The sequence below is a fragment of the Pongo pygmaeus genome, chromosome 8 (genome assembly GCF_028885625.2).
Source record: "Pongo pygmaeus isolate AG05252 chromosome 8, NHGRI_mPonPyg2-v2.0_pri, whole genome shotgun sequence".
NCBI classification, from domain to species: domain Eukaryota; kingdom Metazoa; phylum Chordata; class Mammalia; order Primates; family Hominidae; genus Pongo; species Pongo pygmaeus.
Genome location: NC_072381.2, coordinates 31894819 through 31912995, shown reverse-complemented (window position 1 = coordinate 31912995; position 18177 = coordinate 31894819). Strand labels below are relative to the sequence as shown.

Sequence of the window (18177 nt, the reverse complement as noted above, 5' to 3'; positions counted from 1 at the left end):
AATGAGCTCTAATACTTCTCAGTGCTTAACTTTGGTGGATAGTTATGCACTGCCTGTCGGATTACTTACTAGATTACTTCCCTGATCGTTAGCAATTCTTGTCATTAAGTAGTCAAGGAAAATAAGACATGAGCCATTCTCTGTGTGTACATCTAGACAGTCATTTATGCAGACACACACTCATCACAAATATCCCGAAAGATACTGCTTTTTAAAACTAATTCAACTAGGGAAACTTTTCGTTTTCCTTTCATTCATTAAACAAATATGTCTAAGCACCTCCTGTGTGCCAGGCACAGAGGGTATTCAGTGGGAAATTAGCACTTATCCCATTCCTGACTTCTTAGTTCCCCCAGGTCCCTCCACCCAACAAGGGCCACCATCATCCTGATTTCTTTTGTTTCATTTCAGAGATATTCTGCACATGTAAAGGATATATTTGTGTGTGTATCTACTCATTTTTGTTAATCCAAGTGATAGCATACTGTACATCTCCCATCTTGGAGAGTATTCCAGATCACCCTGATTCATTCTTTGTTTTTATTACTGCATGGTATTACATTGTATGGTTGGATGATAATCTTATTAGCACCCTGTTGGTGGACACAAGTAATTACCAGGGTTTTTTCTCTTCTGTTTCTGTGGCCTTGCTGTCTTTCTCCTGCCTTGCATTTCTACTAACACATTGGTTTCGTTTCCTGTCCTTAATGATTCTGAGAAATTGGATTCAACACCACCTTCACGGAGACCCTCACCCTTGTATGTACTTCCTGATAGATCCAGACAAGCATAAGTATGTTAAATGTACTCAACAAGACCTTATCTTTTCACCCCACAAACTCTTTGTGATTAGCTTGTGATATTGATCATGAACCACCTGATAAGCCTTTCAACCCCAGCATCCACTTCTTTAAATTGCAGGGACCTTGAGGAGCACAGACTCAGTTTGGCAGACATCATACCGGTCGTCTGGGCCTCTGTCACTTCGGGTTGCCCACACTGCTCACACTGATCGGTGTTCTCGCAGCTGGGACAGAGCTCAGGAGTGTCCTTTTGTTCCCAGGCCACAGTGGCCTCCTTTTCCTTTGAATGCCCTTGCTCTTCCTATGTGATTTTATTTCCACTATAATGTGGAGACATTTGAAGATCAGTTGAAGCACATTAACTTCAAATATATCATAATTAGCTCACTCCCTTTTGGTATGGCTCTATGAAGTATATCTGGTTTCATTTCTGGAAACCTTAACTGTCAGATGGTTGCTTTCTCACACTTGATCATAAAAAATAGGAAGCCCCTTCCCAACTTAAGTCTTTAGAGACTTCGAGGTGACCTTGACCACTGTTGTTGCTTCAGCTGCATCTTCTGCTGTCTGTTATTTCTGCCTTTCTTCATGTTGACATTACCATGCTCTGCCTCTGAGGTTCGGTTTCCCTTTCTATTGTTCCTCTGTCTTCGCTCTAATCCCCCCACTCTTCCTCTCTGTGGCTGTTTTCTGTAGAGCCTGTTTCTTTGACTATTTCAGTTTATGCCCCAGCAGCATAATTTACCATTCTCTTTTGTTATTTCCTCAGGTAGTTAGTTGATTATTAGCTCCTTATTCTGGCAATAAATAAAATTACATTTAAAAATGTCTCAGAGAAATATCCTTTGTTTCTTTTTTAATTTTCAAAATATTGAAATGTTAAAGGTCATTTTTAAATTGTGTTCTTTTTTCCCCACTGTTTATAAAATTTCCATTTATTTTTCTTATTATTTTTCTCTATTTATTTTTCTCATTGATCACTCTATTACCGCTTAAAAAATTCAACAAATATTTAGTAAGTCTGTGTCACGTATTGGACACTGTAGGCCTTGAAGACACAGACCAACTCCCTGTCCTCTAGGAATTCTAGGGAAGGCAGGCATATATGTGATACTTCATTAATTTTTATTTTTTGAGATGGAGTCTCGCTTTGTCACCCAGGCTGGAGTGCAGTGGCGCTATTTCGGCTCACTGCAGGCTCCTGGGTTCACGCCATTCTCCTTCCTCAGCCTCCCGAGTAGCTGGGACTACAGGCGCCCACCACCACGCCCAGCTAATTTTTTTGTATTTTTAGTAGAGACGGGGTTTCAGCGTGTTAGCCAGGATAGTGTCGATCTGCTGACCTTGTCATCCGCCTGTCTTGGCCTCCCAAAGTGCTGGGATTACAGGCGTGAGCCACTGCACCCGGCCTATATGTGATACTTTATTCATTCATTCATTCATTCATTCATTGGAGATGTAGTCTCACTGTGTTGCCCAGGCTGGAGTACAGTGGCATGATCTCAGCTCACTGCAACCTCCACCTCCCAGGTTTAAGCAGTTCCCCTGCCTCAGCCTCCCAAGTAGCTGGGATTACAGGCGCTTGCCACCACACTCGGCTAATTTTTGTATTTTTAGTAGAAACGGTTTCACCATGTTGACCAGGCTGGTCTCAAACTCCTGACCTCAAGTGATCCGCCTGCTTTAGCCTCCCAAAGTGCTGGGATTACATGCATATGCCACCGCGCCTGGCTGTAGATGGAGCATATGTCGTAGAGAAAATGAAACAGGAAGAGGGAGCAGGGAGTTCACAATGGGATATAGTTTTAAATAAGGTCATCAGAGAAGATGCTCATTGAGAAAAAGCCATTTGTGCAAAACCTTGAAGGAAATGATGCAGCAAGTACTGGGGATTTATTGAGGGAAGAGTGTCCTGGGCGGGCAGGAGTAGCCAGTGCTCCTCCCAGCCAGGAGCCACCTCTCAGGAGGTGCATACCCAGAACAGCAAAGAGGCCACCATGGCTGGAGTGGAGCAAGTAGAGGAAATAGGTCAGAGAGGCTCCCGAGAACCTTTTTAAGCATGAGGCCTTTTAAGCCATTGCAGGGATTTTGGCTTTACTCTGAGATGAAGAGCCATTGGACAGATTTGAGATAAGGGAGTCATAGATCTTGTGCTATGATGTGTTATTGTCACATGTTCTTTCAAGAGGGTGAATTACTAAGCCTTTGTTCTAGCTCATCTTGCGGTAAATATTTTCTGCCCAATTAGGAGGAAGAACTAGTGATAAATGACCCAATATTTTCTCTTCTCTTCCTTCCACACCCCAGATCTGTTGTGTAAATGCAAAGAACATTATTACTGTTAATGTAATTATTTATTAAGCCACATCTCTAAGTAACCAAAAGCCATTAATAATTTTAGGCTTTCTGCAAAGTCTCTCAATCCTGATTTAAAGTATTTATTTATGACTTATTTTGGTACTTTTTCCAAAAAAAAAGATGAGAAGGTGAGGTTTAAAATGAAAAACATTTAAACTTAAAGGCTATGAAAATAAAACTTAAAAATTAAAATTATGTAGGAAGAAGTAGCAATCCATACAGATGACTATTGTGATTTACCACTCAATTTACCCATAAGTGGAATTCACGGTAACCAAACTCAGAAGGAAAACAACAAATAACATAATTATCTTTGTCTGATTTTTCCAGACAATAGCACTAGTCCTTGTACTTCTTACTCTAGTGCAGGCTATCCTGTGAACTTATGTTCCATAATGTCCTTTTTCTTCGCAAAACAATTACTTTCTAAAAATAAACTGGTCAATATAAATTTCACCTTATTTCTACTAGGTTGCTTGTTTATTTAGGTGGTGTCATTTCTGCTGAAAGAATCAACTTCCTGCTAAAATTGTTAATTCACTCACTGTAGGCATTAAAATCAAGGTTGACGGGCCGGGCGCAATGGCTCATGCCTATAATCCCAGCACTTTGGGAGGCTGAGGTGGGCAGATCACCTGAGGTCAGGAGTTCGAGACCAGCCTGACCAACATGGAGAAACCCCGTCTCTACTAAAAATACAAAATTAGCCGGGTGTGGTGGCGCATGCCTGTAATCCCAGTTACTTGGGAGGTTGAGGCAGGAGAATCACTTGAACCTGGGAGGCAGAGGTTGCAGTGAGCCGAGATCGCACCATTGCACTCACCTAAGCAATAAGAGCAAAACTCCGTCTCAAAAAGAAAAAAGAAAATCAAGGTCGATGTTACATTTTCTTTTCTTTTTTTTTTTTGAGACGGAGTCTCACTCAGACTGTTGCCCAGGCTTGAGTGTAGTGGTGCGATCTCGGCTCACTACAACCTCTGCCTCCAGGGTTCAAGTGATTCTCCTGCCTCAGCCTCCCCAGTAGCTGAGATTACAGGCATCTGCCACCATGCCTGGCTAATTTTTTTTTGTATTTTTAGTAGAGACAGAGTTTCATCACGTGGCCAGGTTGGTTTCAAGCTCCTGACCTCAAGTGATCCGCTCATCTCAGCCTCCCAAAGTGCTAGGATTATAGACGTGAGCCCCCGTGCCCAGCTGATTTTACATTTTCAATTGTCTGTTTCACTAGATTGTCTGCTACCTACCTTGTATCCTCTAACAGATAGTGTTCAGTCCCCTACCCCCAACTCTAAAATCCAAAAAACTCTGAAAACAGAAGTTTATGAAAAGTTGTTACAAACTCATTCAGAAGCAAAAACTTGAACTGAAATAAAGACAATTTAAAAATCTTCATTTGTCCAACTTGCGAATATTTGCATGTTTTGCTACAGAAGTGGTAATAGGTTCAATTATGGGTGCCGTGCGGAGTCCGCTGGGAGTTATGTAACATTTAGTACATGCATCTTACTACTTTTCCAAAATTTGAAAATATTAATTCCAAACCACATCTTCCTCCAAAAATTTCAGAAAAGGGATTGTGGGCTTGCAATAGCCAATCCTAGAATAATAATGATTGGAATAATGTAGGTGCCTTGTAAATGTGAATTGAAGTTTGATTAATATGAGATACTTAGAAATTAGAAACATTTCTGCAGCCGGGTCTTGTGACCTTGAGACCTCAGAGAATAAAATAGATTATTCAGTCTTCAGAAGCAGGACACCAAAATGTTTCCTTAATTGTTCTCTTAAGGTAGTAGTAATTGATCTTAGGTCAGGCTAATAAATCCAGAAAGAATGAAGTGTTACCCTGTCAGTCAAAATTGTTCCTATTAGTATCCTAGAAGGTGCTTTTTGTGCCATTCACATATTTTGCATGTTGTCTCTGTATCTTTACTTATCACTTTGTATCTTTCTGGTTTTTGTTCAACATTTTTTAAAGGTGTCACATCAGCTTTTTTAATACTGGTGATTTAATTGCAAAAGCACACATAAACAGTTTGAAAGGTGTGAGAAGAAATTCGCAAGTCACATGGGGAAACAGCAACAAAGCTAGCATTCAGTCTGGAATGCATCCACTGTGCAAAACAAATTCAACTGCCAGTGGGTCAAATGGTGTATCCTGAGATTGAGTGAAAAATGAGTTTGATACAAGAAGTGCTTGTTTTATACAAAGGATACAGTGGGAAATATCAAGATGAATTGAATATAGGCTGTACCCTCACAAAGCTCAAGCTTAACAGGGAAAGCAGAACGTGTATATAAAATAATAAACTACATAGCAGAACATACCAGACATCATGTGAAGATGAGTGGGGATAGGTTAAATGGAGAGGATGGACTTGCAGAATACATGGATGAGAAGGACAGAATCTTCGCTGTCAAGCAGTGTTGAGTAGTAGAGATACACATAAACACATAAATTATTATGGAAAATGGTAAATAACATAATAGGAGCTAAGGAACCATAGATAAGTATAGTAATCCGTGGGGAAGGTAGGCAGGAATTGACCTTCAAGCTGGTCTTGAGGGACACAAGATTTTGCCCAGAAGGCTTGGAGGTAGGTCAAGGAATCTGTTCTGGGCAGAGTAAATAAGATGCTTGTTGTTTGAAGTATCACTAACAGAACAGTTACATACAGTAACTCTTTATATTTTATTGTCATTGCAGGTGAATCAAACATCCCTTCTGGAACAATACAGAGTAGGAAAGGTTTGCAGAATAAGAGTCAGTTTAGGACCATCGCACCAAAAATTGTGCCCAAAGTCCTAACGTCCAGAATGCTGCCATGTCATTCACCATCACACTCTGATCAGGTGAATCTGGGACCCTCCATCAACTCCAAGCCTCTGGGGATGTCCACCCAGAACTATGCCCTGATGCAGGTTGCTGGCCAGGAGGGGACATTTTCTCTTGTTGCTCTGCCACATGTTGCCTCAGCTCAGCCAATTCAGAAACCCAGAATGTCCCTACCTGAAAACCTGAAACTTCCTATTCCTAGATATCAACCCCCTAGAAATAGCAAAGGATCAAGAAAGAAACCCATCCTGATCTTTCCTAAGAGTGGCTGTAGCAAAGCTCCTGCCCAAACCCAAATGTGTCCTCAGATGTCCCCTTCCCCACCTCACCACCCTGAACTCCTGTACAAACCCAGTCCATTTGAGGAAGTGCCATCACTAGAGCAAGCCCCAGCCAGCATTAGCACAGCTGCGCTGACCAATGGAAGTGACCATGGGGACTTGAGACCACCGGTGACCAACACCCATGGCAGTCTGAACCCTCCTGCTACCCCAGCATCACCCACACCAGAGGAGCCTGCCAAGCAGGACCTCACAGATCTTTCAGGGAAAGCACACTTTGTAAGCAAGATAACATCTAGTAAACCTTCTGCTGTTGTCAGTGAAAAATTTAAAGAACAAGTTTATCTTGCAAAAACCATGACCAGTTTATCACCAACCATTCTTGGCAATGCAGTTCAGTTGATCTCTTCAGTCCCCAAAGGGAAACTGCCAATCCCACCCTACTCAAGAATGAAGACAACGGAGGTTTACAAAATCAAATCAGATGCTAACATTGCAGGTTTTTCTTTACCAGGACCTAAGGCCGACTGTGATAAGATATCCTCCACCACAGAAGGCTTTAATGCAGCCACCAAGGTGGCAAGCAAGCTACCTGTTCCACAAGTGTCACAGCAGAGTGCCTGTGAAAGTGCCTTTTGTCCACCCACCAAACTTGATCTTAACCACAAAACAAAACTGAACAGTGGAGCAGCAAAGAGAAAAGGAAGAAAATGGAAGGTACCAGATGAAATTTTGGCATTTCAGGGAAAAAGGAGAAAATGTATCATTAATAAGTGTAGAGATGGTAAAGAAAGAGTAAAAAATGATCCCCAAGAATTCAGAGACCAAAAGCTGGGGACCCTGAAAAAATATCGTAGCATTATGCCCAAACCTATCATGGTCATACCCACTTTGGCCTCCCTGGCTTCTCCAACTATACAGTCCCAGATGCTTGGGGGCCTAGGACAGGATGTTTTGTTAAATAATTCACTCACTCCTAAATATCTTGGCTGTAAGCAAGACAACAGCTCTTCCCCTAAGCCCAGCTCCGTGTTCAGAAATGGATTCTCTGGCATTAAGAAGCCTTGGCACAGATGTCACGTCTGCAACCACCACTTCCAGTTCAAACAGCACCTTCAAGACCACATGAATACACACACCAACAGACGCCCTTACAGTTGTCGGATATGTCGCAAGTCCTACGTACGTCCTGGCAGCCTGAGCACACACATGAAACTTCATCATGGTGAGAACCGTCTGAAGAAACTCATGTGTTGTGAATTTTGTGCAAAAGTGTTTGGCCACATCCGAGTCTATTTTGGCCATCTGAAAGAAGTGCATAGGGTTGTGATCAGCACTGAGCCCGCTCCCAGTGAACTGCAGCCAGGAGACATACCAAAGAACAGAGACGTGAGTGTGCAAGGCATGGAGGGATCATTGGAGAGGTGAGTGCCGATGGAATGGAGACCTGGCAAGAGAGTCTGTTTTGATTTGGGGAAGAGGGGAAGATTTCATATTCAGAAAGGAGAGTTTATAAAACATCTCTTGGTTTAAGATTTCATAAAGTAGCTATGTATACCTCCTAGTTCTGTGAAGAATAATCTTGTTTCTCTCTGGTTTCTGATCATCCATATTTGGAATTACCCTAACCAATCTAGTAAAGTATTGTATATAGTTCCAGTGGTCTTTACAAGTAATTTCCCCAAAATCACATCCACAGAATTTGCGTTATTTTAAACAGCATCATTTGCCCCAAAATGCGGCATGACCCATGGTTGGGGACTCACAGTGGGTGGGTCTGTCATGTTGACCCTACCTTAAGGTGCTCAGACCCCACCCTCTTCATTTGCCCTGTTTTTCCCATCAGTTCGGGTTCACTCTTTCTGGTGTCATTCCTTTTTGCAAGCACTGCTTCCTAGTATTATTGCTGTGGGATCCTTGGGGTGTCATTTCACCAGCCGGAAACCTCTGTGGCCAGTGGCGCCTTGGGCTGAGTTTTGCTCTGGCCCATTAGGCTTGTTCCACCCACTTGGCCTGGCAGGCTGCACTCAGCTCATGCTACCGGCCTAGATCCCACGCCTGCCAAGGGCGAGCCAGGCACAGAGTGGTGAGGGATGTGTGAGCGAGCGTGGGGTCTGGCCACTGCACATAGGCAGGCACACCAGCTGCTGCTGCAGGCCAGGCAGCTCCAGGTGCCACCTCCTTGCAAGGCTGTGGCTGGACCAGGCACATCACAAGCAGCTTCCACGGCTGGAACCAGGAACATGATGTTGCCCAGAAGCTTGGAGACTAGGGAGTCACTGCCCTGGCTCAGGGGGCTCCCAGGTCAGAGCTCCCCAAAGGGCCGCAGCTCTTCTCTTCACCTGCTGTGTGGCAAACAAGGGGTGTGTTTCAGCCTGTTTGTGTTACAGCTCTCTTAGCCCCACCATTTGGCAGGTCCCGAGTTCTTGTCCTGCGTTCAGGGAGAATGGTACACAGAGAAGTAGAGGATGAGCAAGATGAAGAGGAGCTTTATTGAGTGATAGAACAGCTCAGAGTTGAACTGCAGGGGGCAGTTCCTTTCTGCAGCCAGGTTTTCCCAACTAACATTCAGCTCTTAGCAGAGAGGGTGTCTCCTCTCTGCAGGCAGGTCATCCCCGTCATCTCTTGTGCTTTCAGCAGAGAGGGTAGCTCCTCTCTGCCACTGGTCGTCCCATTGTCTCTTCAAGTCTGGCTAAGTCCGGGGCTTTTATGTGCCTCAGAGGAGAGGAAATGCATGCAGTTTGTCCATGGGCGGTCATGGACAGACCCAGAAAAGCACCACAAGTTCCCACTCCAGTCCACATGACTGGCAGCCTGGCCCCTAGGCTTCAGGGCTTCCCTGGCTTGAAGGTGGGGCTTCACCGGGGACCTCCCCCTTTCTGCCCAGGAGCTTCTTTGCCCCCTGCTTCTGTTTATGGCACCCAGGCTGTTCATGCTGAGGGGGCACCTGCAGGCCGGCACCAAGCTGTCCTCAGCGCCCCTTCCTCAGCCTCCCTCCCATGCTTATTGGCACCCAAAGTCTGGAGCAGGCCGATGGGGTAGGAGGTGGGCATACCAGCACTGCCTTGAGTGTGTGCACACCCAGCCAGGTTACAGCAGTGCCCAGGCTCAGCCCCAGCCTTGCTTTGAGATTGGAGCAGGTACTGACAGCAGGGAGAAGCCAGGCAGCAGGAGCAGGTGCTTCTTGAGCCTGTGGGGGGAAAGGGGCCTTCCTGGACCCCTGAGAGTGCAGAGATGCATGGATCTGCAGCCACAGCAGGGTAGCTACAGTGGTTCCTGGGAGGGCAGGAGGGCTCCTGCCTGCTCCCAGCTTCCAAGAGCACAGGGGTGCCTGGGTCACAGCTGCAGCTTGGGCAGCTGCAGGCAGTTGTGCCTGGGAAGCTCCCACACCGTCAACTTGGAAAGGGCAGGGCTCCTGCTTGTCCCCAGCTCCCACCGGCTCCATGAAGCATGGCACCACCCCTGGCCCAGCTCTGCCTCAGGGCCCCTCTCTACCCACTCCTGCATGCCCTAGTATGCTGTTTTCCCTGCCAGCAGGTGACTCAGCCTGGCCCCATCGCAGTGGCTCTCAGGGAGGCAGGTTTCAGGGACTGCCCACCTCCTCTCCATGTTTTCCCAGCAGCAACAGCAGGCAAGGTGCAGGTGGCGCAGTGGCCCTGGCCAGCCCCTCACAAATGAACCTGACACTCTCAGGGCTAGCCCCACAAGTCCCGGCTGCACCTTCAGCCGGGTGCTCACTGGCTCCTTTCTGAATATGAAATCTTCCCCTCTTCCCCAAATCAAAACAGACGCTCTTGCCAAATGTAGTTTGGACATTGTACCTAAAAATCAAAATCCAACTCTAGGGAAAGAAGGAAGAAGTGAGGTTTCATGGTTCATTAGTGAAAGGCACAGAGGTCTTAAAGGGGACAGAAAAGTCTAAGAAAAAGGAGAAACTCTAGAAAAGCAAGGAAGAACTAGGGTAGGCACCCTTTATTTTTACTGAACATGACAGAGTGAGCCAAAATTGAATAGAAGGTATTGGTTCTCAAGGTTAGGGAGAGCCACAGTGGGTAGGGTGGGACTGTTACCTTCAACAGAACCGAGGGTGTTCCCGTGCCCTTCACGCGCTCTTACGTGACTCTTCCACGTGATTGCTCCTGTCCCTGTGGTAACCAAAGACGAGTTAGCTCACCTGGGACAGATGCGTGAAGAGGACTGTTGACTAAATGAACCCTGGTAGCTGGAGAAATGTGTGGCCGCAAGCAGGAGTGACAATTGGTATTCACCACGGTCCTTGCAGAAGGTCTTCCCAGGTACTCTCTGTTTACGCCAGCCCTGTCTTTCTCATCAGTGTATGTTTTAGATCCCTGAAGGCTGACAGCTGAGAGGAAAGGTTGCAATTGCATTTTTCCATGAAATCTTATCTTCACTATTTTTGGCCTTTTCAGGGAAAACAAGTCCAACCTGGAAGAAGACTTCCTTCTAAACCAGGCAGGTGAAGTCAAATTACAAATCAAATGTGGTCGTTGTCAGATTACTGCTCAGTCTTTTGCGGAAATAAAATTTCATTTACTTTATGTTCACGGAGAGGAAATTCAGGGCAGGCTACAAGAAGGGACCTTCCCAGGAAGCAAGGGGACTCAGGAAGAGTTGGTGCAGCACGCTAGCCACGACTGGAAAAGGCATCCTGAGAGAGGGAAGCCGGAGAAGGTTCATTCCTCCTCCGAGGAATCACACGCATGTCCAAGACTGAAAAGGCAGCTCCACCTTCATCAGAATGGCGTGGAAATGCCCATAGAAAATGAAGGACCCCAGTCAGGAACCAACAAGCCAAGGGAAACCTGCCAGGGCCCTGAGTGTCCTGGCCTGCACACAGTTCTCTTGTGGTCCCGTTCAGGCTTTAACTGCCTGCTTTGTGCAGAGATGCTGGGACAGAAAGAGGACCTCCTCCACCACTGGAAGCACCAGCATAACTGTGAGGACCCTTCCAAACTGTGGGCTATTTTAAATACAGTCTCCAACCAGGGAGTGATCGAACTTTCCAGTGAAGCTGAGAAATGAGACCCCAAGGCAGCCTGGGGTTAAGGAGAGAGCTCTGCCGCCACCTTCCTTCAGAGCTTCGTGCTTTATGGTGGTGCTTAGTCACAAAGATCAAACAACAGGATTGGTGTGAGTGAACAGAAATGATTTTCGTACGTGGTTTTATTTTCTTACAAAATAAAATATATGTTCTCGAAGCATATTTTTCTAACTATATGCAGTCTTATTTTAAAATACGTACTGATTCTTAATATCTTAGACTTTCAGAATAAATAAAAAGATCAAAATTTGGAAATTGAAATTTAGAAGAATATAGGCTGTTCTTCAAATACAGCTCTCAGTGAAAACATGCGTGTGTCCTTCCTTTTGTTCAGATGTTTTCTGCTTATATAGATTGACAAATGTCAAAAATGTCCAGGCAGCAAAACCCTTTTAGTCTCAACCATAGTATCAAGTTAGATGGTAAATGCTGATATTTATTAAATTCTCTGGTTTATTTGAATATGATATAGAGCAGTATTTTAATAAGATTGTCATCTACAATAATTTAAATTCCGTGTTTTCAGGACTCAGATTTTTGCTTCTTGTAATTTTGCTGTTTTCTTAAATGCTCGTTTCATTGAAGATTAGTTGTTGGCAAGTCTTATAGCTGTAGTGTTCCATATCAAAATAATTTTTTAAAAAATTTAGTACTTCAGCTAATAAAAAGTCTACTTGCTTGGTAAAAAGTTATTTTCAAGTAGTCTTTGGGACCAGAAAATTTACAACCTGGAAAATGAACTAGATAGTTCAGTCCAGATGTGTAGGGGTCTCAACTGCTTTCCCTCACTCCCAAGTAACTTCAGAGGGTTGTTGCTAGCTGATCAATTTTAGATGAAACTGTGCTTTTCAAGCCCAGTTCTCTTTGAAAGTCAGAAGTAAATGATTGCCTCTTAAATTCCTGGGAAATTACCTCAAATCAGTAAAGTTGTCATTTGAAGTTTCTGGCCGTCCTGGCTGCAAAATCATTTTCTTAGAAAAGTGGAGTTTCAGCACTCATCCTGCTGAAAATCTCAGTCTTGGATGAAAGCACCATACGTGTGGCCAGCCCTGTTTGCTGAAACTCAGCCCAGGTATGGTCATAATATTTTGTGCTCAAGGAAGTTACCTAAACAGAAAGAACTAAATTCTAATTGACAAGCTGGTGGATCTTACATCTTTTTTTAATGTCTGATTTTAATATCCAGTGTTTGTAGACATGATTTGCCTCAAATAGTACAAGAGAAAACTTAATCTTTGTCTTTTTGCAAATAGTTTTGTAAATTTGGGAATAAGAGTAAGGATAGAAATATCTGAAAGATTGTGTTGTGGTTTGTCTGTTGATCACGCTTTACCCAGTTTCAAATAGGGAATATCAGACCTCCACTGTTTGATAGTTTTAGAACTTCTTGGTTAATAATGAAGTCGCTTTACCATTCAAACCAGTTCCCAGTTTGTTTTCTGAAATATTGGTCTCAAAGATATTACCAGATGACTTCTACAAAGAATACTACTTGAATTCAAACCATAAAACTTGAATTCAAACGGTGAAATAGTTTATAGACTGCTCAATCTTCAGATGCTAAGTCGTATTTTAGAAACACTGGCCGGTTGGCCAAATCACAGTGGAGTGCGTGGAGACAAAGGTGTAGGACAGAATACACCCACCCAGCACTCGGGGAAAGTCTCAAGTCCCCTAGGTTGTGCAGGAGCCCACCTGTGGCCTGTGTCTCCCCACATATTCTTACAGCAAGGCCATAGGCAGTCTCCAGAAAGGAGTACAGTGAGGAATGGGGAAAAGAGCAAAAGTACGGAGAAGATATGATTGGCTCATGATTCAGCGCTCTGGCTGAATCTCCATTTCAGAGCAGCTGCATTTCCGAGCATTTCAGAGCAGCGGCTCCAATGTACTAACTAAATTTAGATGACTCAACAGAGCACTGATCCATAGGGAGAGGGAGGGCGCAGGTGGGGACCCATGGAAAAGTGACAGTCATCTTTAAGAAAATTTTTGTTTTTTTGGAGTCTCGCTCTGTTGCTCAGGCTGGAGTGCAGTGATGCGATCTCGGCTCACTGCAAGCTCCACCTCCCGGGTTCACGCCATTCTCCTGCCTCAGCCTCCCCAGTAGCTGGGACTACAGGCACCCACCACCACGCCCGGCTAATTTCTTTTTTTTTTTTTTTTTTTTTTTTTTTGTATTTTTAGTAGATACGGGGTTTCACCATCTTGCCCAGGATGGTCTTGATCTCCTGACCTCGTGATCTGCGCATCTCGGCCTCCCAAAATGCTGGGATTACAGGCGTGAGCCACTGCACCCAGCCGAAAATTCTTTTTTTAAGATAAGGAAGGTTAGTGGGGCATAGGACCCTCCCTGGATGTCAGTGTGTATGGGTTCATTTGTGGTACAGTGTTACAGTTCTCAGCTTTTGAAAACTCCCCTGCCTTACAATGCAGACAGCCCCAGTGCCACCCAAAATAAGGAGTTTCTGGCCCTTACTAGTAGTGCTTCATTGAGAATGGTGGGAAGAGGGCCTCCTACTGGGGAGGCAGGAAGATGAGAGAGAGTACTTAGCTAAAGTTACTTTGGGAACAGCTCAGAGCCTTTCTTGGGTTAGAGATGTTATTGGAACAGTCCCAACCTGTATACTTACGCCAGAGATGGTGTGGTGTGCAACAAAGTGCTCCAATACTTACTGTGTGTGGCATTGAGAGAGTGTCCCCTCTTAGGCTCCATTCTCTCCTCTGTGAAATGGGGGTGACAGTCCTACGTCAAGGCACTGTTGTGAGGAGTAAAAGAGACACACATGAAATGCCTGGCACCCGTGGGCCATGTGATAACTGGTGGCTGGTATTTATTAGGCTTTTGGCCAGACTTGGGAGAAGAGGTATTTTGTACCATATAAAAGATTGTAAAAAGCTTGAGTAGACAGATCTTAAGTGCAGAATTCAAGGATGGAAACTACTAGGAACCACAGAAGTTGGCATTTTTGCAGGAAATGCATTTTATTTTTATTTTATATATATATTTTTCGAGATGGAGTCTTGCTCTGTCATCCAGGCTGGAGTGCAGTGGCATGATCTTGGCTCACTACAACCTCCGCTTCCTGGGTTCAAGCAATTCTCCTGCCTCAGCCTCCCGAGCAGCTGGGATTACAGGCATGCACCACCACACCTGGCTATTTTTTTTTTTATTTTTAATAGAAATGGGATTTCACCATGTTGGGCAGGCTGGTCTCGAACTCCTGATCTCATGATCTTCTTGTCTCAGCCTTCCAAAGTGCTGGGATTACAGGCGTGAGGCACCGCACCTGGCCATGAAATGCATTTTAATTTTTAAATAAAAACTAGGATTTGGATTGCATGGAGGTTTGGTAAGTGTCTATTCAATCAGAACAGAAAGCAACATTCACTAAATTATTTCCATGCCAGGCTTCACTTTGGGGCCTGTATTCCTTAGGTCTCAGCCCATGCAGCACCTCATTCCTGCGGTTGTCCCTCTGCCCTTCCCTTGCCCCTGTTATAGCTGTCATCATAGCACCCACCTTGCTGTCCAGAAGCTGAGGGTGGACTTGTCCACCTCTCACACTAGATAATAAACCTCATGAGGGCAGGAACTGTGCCTGTGAACAGAGGTTCAGCACAGAGCCCTAGAGGGTCCAGTGGCTGACATGGAATAGTGCACAGCAGATGTTTGTTAAAAAAAAAAAAAAAGGATACATCAGCTAAATAAAAACAAAATTAACACTTTTTATGAATAAACCAGCCTTAGAAGAAACCAAACTTGTAGCTAGAAAGGCATGGAGGCAAACTTGGTCTTAAATTCAGCACATTCATTTTGCTTCATGTCTTTTGCTTCTTGGAAAATTGTCCCAACGCCAGCAAAACTAGATTTTTTTCCTCTTCTTTTGGCCCTAAATTATTTCTGAAAGTTACAGCATTTTAGATTTGTATTGTTTTATTACCTGTCATTTTTATTCACGTCTGCTTTTGTTGCTCTCTCTCTCTCTCACTGGACCTCTTCCTAGTTTAGCTTGACTATTCCTCTGTTAAGCTGCTCCTCATATGGAAAGTTGCCTCTTCATCAGCACACCATAAATAATCCAACCTGGGTGCATTCCACTGCCTTCTCTGGCTACAGACTCCTCCCCTTCCCAGCTGCGCGGCTCCAGTTGTCTGTGGCCCCAGTGACATGGTTGTTGGCAGTAAATGTTCAACTTCATTTATTTCCTAGAATTCTCAGATCTGGACTGGTTTGCTCCATTCAAGCTGCTGACAAGCTTTGTTAGGTACATATTTTATAGCATCTCCCCTTTTCACTGGGCTGCTGAGAAGAAGTGTCCTGGTGAGTATGACCTGGAATTTAGCAGAACAGGTTTTTAGCTTCAACTTTATTCTGACTTCTCTGACGTTGGACAATCAGAAGCTTATCTAGGCTTGTGGTTTAACCTAATGTATATTTAAACAATATCCACCTCTTCAGGAATATTACTTCTAGAGGTGAACTGTTTATTGTGTCTCATCTTTGGTCACGGTCATGGTTATTCCTATAATAAAACTATAGCCACAATTTTGGGGGCACATTTTAAATTTGTGTTTAGTATGCAGACGTTGGCTTAGGAATACATCACATTTTCCATGCTCTGAAGTGTGAATATATTTCAATGCATTGCTTAACTGTAGGAAAAATGCTACCCATTGAAGGAAACCAAATATGACAACTAAAAGGTGTACAGATTATTCCTTCTTATTTTAATGTGAAGCTAAACTTTCTTTTTCAATTACATTTGCTCCTGTCTTCAGAATTGCCTCACCCCCTTAGCTTAAGAAGAAACAATAGGATGGCAATTCTTGCCATTTTAAGTATGTTCCTAAAACAAAATATCAACTTATTAGAATTATAATAGATCATATTTTTTAATAAATAGCCACTGAGCACTCCTCAATAAAAAGATTGTGCCTTCGTTCATTAAATATGAATTTAGTCTCTGCCTAGGAGTTGCAAAGAGACCACCAAGCCTTTGCAGAGACAAAGCACCGAATTTAATCTGATTGCTGCCTGAATTGTAATGCATATGTTACTCCAAACATTCACCCATGGAAGAGATCCAAGTAGCTCAAACACATGCACTGCACAACCAGCCCTAGAGCTCTGGCTGTCTCTGAAAGATATGTAAGGTTTTGTGCTTAGGAAACTAACATGCTGTCTTCTCCCAGTCTAATGCAAATTAAAGCACAGTTCAGGTTTTCATAAGGCATTCATTGAACCAAGCCTTTATGACAATGGTTACGCCCAAGGAAAGTTACTCTAAAATGTCCAAGAAAACTAAGTCTTTCGGTCTTTATTCCGTCTGGAAGTAAAAGGCGGGCAAAGAGAAGCAGGAGGACGGGAATAGTGTGTCAAGATGTGGCATGAGGAGCTTTCTGATGATGGAAGGCCCAATGGGGCACTGTAAGGGTAAGGGGGGAACATGTCTCTAGTGTCCAGGTAGCACAATGCCATTAATATTTTGTTGTAATGGAAAGAAATTTGACAATGCTTATCACAATCTAAAATGCACATTTTGACCCAGGATCTCTTAAGTATTTGTCCTATAGATAGTACCACACAAGGACACAGGTAGATGAGCAAGGATGTTCACTGCAGCATTGTTTATAGTTAGCAAAAGACTAGACCCAACTGAAATGTCTATCAGAGCTGGTAAAAAACATGACAGTGCACCATATAATGGAGTACCATGGTGCGGTCGAAAAGACTGAAGTGGCACTTTATGTGCTGGAATAAGTATTGTGTGAAGGAAGCAAGGTACAGAAGAACATATACCGTGTCCCCATTTACTGTTTAAAAAGGGGGAAGAAAGAGGGAGAGAAAGGATATATGTGTGCTCATATATGCAGAGAAAATTTACAGAAGGTGACTGCACTATTGGAATGTTTTGTTGCATTTTCTTTAAAGACTTTTCCTTATATTTCATATATATGCTTGACATAGCAGAATTTAACATTATTTACAATCAAATCTGGCAGTATTTTCTTGCATGGCCTTTGCATTTCATAATATGCTTAGAAACTCCAATGCTTACTCAAGTGTTCATAATTATTTTCGTCTAGTATCATTACAGTTTCCTTTTTTTTTTTTTTTTTGGGGGAGAGTCTGACCGTGTCTCCCAGGCTGGAGTGCAGTGGCGCGATCTCAGCTCACTCCGCCTCCTGGGTTCAAGCGATTCTTGTATCTCAGCCTCTCAAGTACTTGGGACTACAGGCATGCGCCACCACGCCCGGCTAATTTTTGAATTTTTAGTAGAGATGGGGTTTCGCCATGTTGGCCAGGCTGGTCTCAAACTCCTGACCTCATGTGATCTGCCTGCCTTGGCATTCCCAAAATGCTAGGGTTACAGGCGTGAGGCACCGCGCCCAGCCCATTATGGTCTCCTTTATACATCACAGTGGTTAGAAACATGAGCTTTGTTGTCTTATGGTTTTAGATTTCATTCCTGATTCTACCAACTATTTAGCTCTGTAATTCTGGCAAGTTCCTTCAATTTTTTTTAACCTTAAGTTCAGGGGTACATGTGCAGGTTTGTTATTTAGGTAAACTAGTGCCATGGGGGTTTGTTGTACAGATTATTTCATCACCCAGGTATTAAGCCTACTACCCTTTAGTTATTTTTCCTGATCCTCTCCCTCCTCCCACCCTCCACCCCACCCTCCAGTAAACCCCAGTGTGTGTTGTTCCTCTTTCTGTGTTCATGTGCTCTCATCATTTAGCTCCCACTTACAAGTGAGAACACGTGGTATTTGGTTTTCTGTTCCTGTGTTTGTTAGTTCCTGTGTTGGTATGCCTGGCTGCATAGTGTTCCA

General features: G+C 43.9%; 1 protein-coding gene and 1 long non-coding RNA gene across 23 annotated transcripts in view; one reads left to right on the top strand and one right to left on the bottom strand.

Moving 5' to 3' along the window:
• ZNF438 (zinc finger protein 438) overlaps positions 1-11502 on the top strand; it is a 188492-nt gene extending 176990 nt beyond the window's left edge. For all 22 annotated transcript variants that reach the window (XM_063669733.1, XM_063669736.1, XM_063669735.1 and 19 more), the window contains 2 exons: positions 5869-7702; positions 10709-11502. In XM_063669733.1, coding sequence (XP_063525803.1) covers positions 5869-7702; positions 10709-11321 — 2447 coding nt within the window. In that variant the 3' untranslated portion in view covers positions 11322-11502. The remainder of the gene's footprint in view (positions 1-5868; positions 7703-10708) is intronic.
• The window catches only part of LOC134740143 (uncharacterized), a 53044-nt gene extending 35365 nt beyond the window's left edge, over positions 1-17679 (bottom strand). Inside the window, exons 1-3 of the long non-coding RNA XR_010127403.1 lie at positions 17476-17679; positions 15282-15672; positions 14014-14096 (exon numbers count right to left, since the gene is read on the bottom strand). This is a non-coding gene — a long non-coding RNA (uncharacterized LOC134740143). The remainder of the gene's footprint in view (positions 1-14013; positions 14097-15281; positions 15673-17475) is intronic.
• Positions 17680-18177: the final 498 nt, after the last annotated feature.